Source organism: Triticum dicoccoides, chromosome 1B, assembly GCF_002162155.2.
Source record: "Triticum dicoccoides isolate Atlit2015 ecotype Zavitan chromosome 1B, WEW_v2.0, whole genome shotgun sequence".
NCBI lineage: Eukaryota > Viridiplantae > Streptophyta > Magnoliopsida > Poales > Poaceae > Triticum > Triticum dicoccoides.
This window is the reverse complement of record NC_041381.1, coordinates 1358793-1361610: the sequence shown is the minus strand read 5'-3', so window position 1 is coordinate 1361610 and position 2818 is coordinate 1358793. Positions and strand designations below refer to the sequence as shown.

Here is a 2818-nt window from a genome sequence, read left to right as displayed (position 1 = left end):
ACTCCACTTAGATAAATAGACTAACAAAATGAAAATGGAAACACATAAAACTAAAAAGAAACAACTCTACTAACAAGAAGCTTGCTCATGCATGATGGTTTGACAGGTAAGATGTCAATCACTTGGTTTGGACCTGTACCCAGAGTGACCATTACCAAGCCTGAACTGGTGCGAGAGGTTCTGTCCAACAAGTTCGGGCATTTTGAGAAGCTCAAGTTTGGCCGACTCCAGAGGATGCTGCACAACGGCGTGGGTAGCCACGAGGGCGAGAAATGGGCCAGGCACAGGAGGATCATCAACCCTGCCTTCCATCTGGAGAAGCTCAAGGTGATACATAAATACATACTATTTTTGTTGTGTTATTGACATGGCAAACTGGCACAAACGGTCATGAAACTGGTATTGGACCAATTTTCAGCGCATGTTGCCGGCCTTCGCAGCATGTTGCACCGAGCTGGTGCAGAGATGGGAGGGTCTAGCCCTAGCCGCGGGCGATGCGTCGTGCGAGGTGGATGTTTGGCCTGACATGCAGAACCTGACAGGGGATGTCATCTCTCGCGCCGCATTTGGCAGCAGCTACCTGGAGGGCAGGAGGGTCTTCCAGCTTCAGGGGGAGCAGCTTGAGCTCGTCTTGCTCGCCATGAGCAAGATGCACATCCCTGGTTATTTCTTCTTGCCAACAAAAGCCAACCGAAGGATGAAGCAGATCGCTGCCGAGATCGAGAGGGTCCTCAAGGGTATCGTCGCCAAGAGAGAGAACGCCATGAGAGCCGGCGAGGCCACGAGCGACGACCTTCTCGGGCTGCTGCTCGAGTCCAACATGGCGCACTGCGGGGATTCGAAGGGCGCCGGCATGGGCATCACGACCGACGACGTGATCGGGGAGTGCAAGTTGTTCTACTTCGCCGGCGCGGAGACCACGTCGGTGCTGCTCACATGGACGATGATCCTGCTCTGCATGCACCCGGAGTGGCAGGACCGCGCCAGGGAGGAGGTCCTGCGCGTCCTCGGCGCCGCCGGCACGCCGGACCACGACGGGCTAAGCCGCCTGAGGGTGGTGACCATGGTGCTGCACGAGGTGCTGCGGCTGTACACGCCGGTGACGGCGATCCACCGCGAGACGTACAAGCCCATGGAGCTCGGCGGCGTCAGGTACCCGGCGGGCGTGGTGCTCATGCTGCCGCTGCTCTGCGTCCACCACGACAAGGAGGTGTGGGGCGCCGACGCCGACGAGTTCAGGCCGGAGAGGTTCGCCGAGGGGATCTCCAGGGCATCCGTCGCCGACGCACCGGCGTTCTTCCCCTTTGGGTGGGGCCCGCGGGTGTGCATCGGCCAGAACTTCGCGCTGCTCGAGGCCAAGATGGGGCTCGCCATCATCCTGCGCCGCTTCTCCTTCCAGCTCTCGCCGTCGTACACGCACGCACCGTTCCCCGTCGGCCTGCTGCAGCCGCAGCACGGCGCGCAACTCAGGCTCAAAACCCTAGCTCAGTGAGCCAGCTACGTATCACAAAATGGGATTCTTGATCCATCTGCATGTCAGGAATATATTTATGTGTATATTTTTTGCTTTCTGTGCAAATTGCTTGTATCATATAACTGTTGAGTATATGTGTTATGTGCATATTATGTATTTAGGTCACCTCCTAGTTTTTTATATAGTTGAGGTCCCTGGCCCACCTTTGTACATCATATATACGTGCCTATGCACGAAGAGTAATACATCATGCAATTCTCAAAACATATATAGTATCAGTTTTTTAAGTTTCGTTCCTCGCTTCCGCTCCGCCGCCGCTGCCGCTCCAAGCCGCCGCCCGTCCGCGCCCTCCTGTCGCGATCCGCCGCCGCTGCTTCACTTCTCCACGCGCTGCCGCCCGCAATCCCATCGCGCCCTGCCACCTTTTCTCCGTCCGCTGCTGCCACCCGTCCGGAGTGCCTCACGTACCGCTCGTCAGCGCGCCGCCCAGCAGCCGCGTCACCTACCGCCAGCTCCTGGGCCTGGGCGCGCACGCTCGCGGTGGCCGGCTCCAGCCTTTTGGCGAAAGCGACGGTGCAATTGGGGATTCTTTGGTTGGGGCCTAGTACGTGCATGCGTACGTGCTGTACTACGCGTCGTCCTGTCTTGTGTAAAATTAAAGCACTCATCATCCGCGTCCGCTCGCCAGATCGTCTGAGCCGCCCGATGGCGTTCACCGGCCCGTCCGTCGCCGCCTCTGCCGTCCCGCTGATGACGCCCTCTGCCGCGGCTCCGCTGCCGGTGTCCTACGGCACGGCTCCGCCGCCGCTGGCGCTCTCCAGCCAGTCCCGCTACGGGCCCTTTGGCACTCCGGCGCCGGCGTCCTACGGCGCTGCCCTGCCACCGTCGGCACTCTCCGGTCAGTCCGTCGTCGCCCCGTCGCCCACGGAACGTAGGATTCCCTTACGTAGGATTCCCTTACGGGGCTCTCGTCGCCCCGTCGCCCCGTCGCCCACAGGCTGCTCCTTCCAGCACTCGGAGCAGCCTGACGGCGCCCAACACCTGCAGCATTTGTCAGCGGGCCAACAGGTTTTTCCGGCGGGCCATCCGGCCTACCCGGCACCGCAGTCGCAGCAGGGACTGCTACATATACCGTATGGACAGTACACACCGCTGCAACCGAGCGGCGGCTACGGCCTCCCCATGGCGTCTTCGTCCCCCTAGTCGGCCCTGCCGCCGGCACCCTGGGACCCGGTGCTCCTCCCCGCAATGCATGCCGCTCCTACGCCGAATAACTACACAGGAGGCGGTGATTGGTACATGGACACTGGTGCTACGGCTCACATGTTTGCTCATCCTGGTAAC

General features: G+C 60.1%; 1 protein-coding gene across 1 annotated transcript in view; it reads left to right on the top strand.

The window, feature by feature from the left end:
- LOC119314872 (cytochrome P450 72A14-like) overlaps window positions 1-1672 on the top strand; it is a 3280-nt gene extending 1608 nt beyond the window's left edge. Inside the window, exons 2-3 of the mRNA XM_037589556.1 lie at window positions 107-327; window positions 419-1672. Of these exons, the coding sequence (XP_037445453.1) occupies window positions 107-327; window positions 419-1492 (1295 nt within the window). The 3' untranslated portion in view covers window positions 1493-1672. The remainder of the gene's footprint in view (window positions 1-106; window positions 328-418) is intronic.
- The last annotated feature ends 1146 nt before the right edge of the window (window positions 1673-2818 follow it).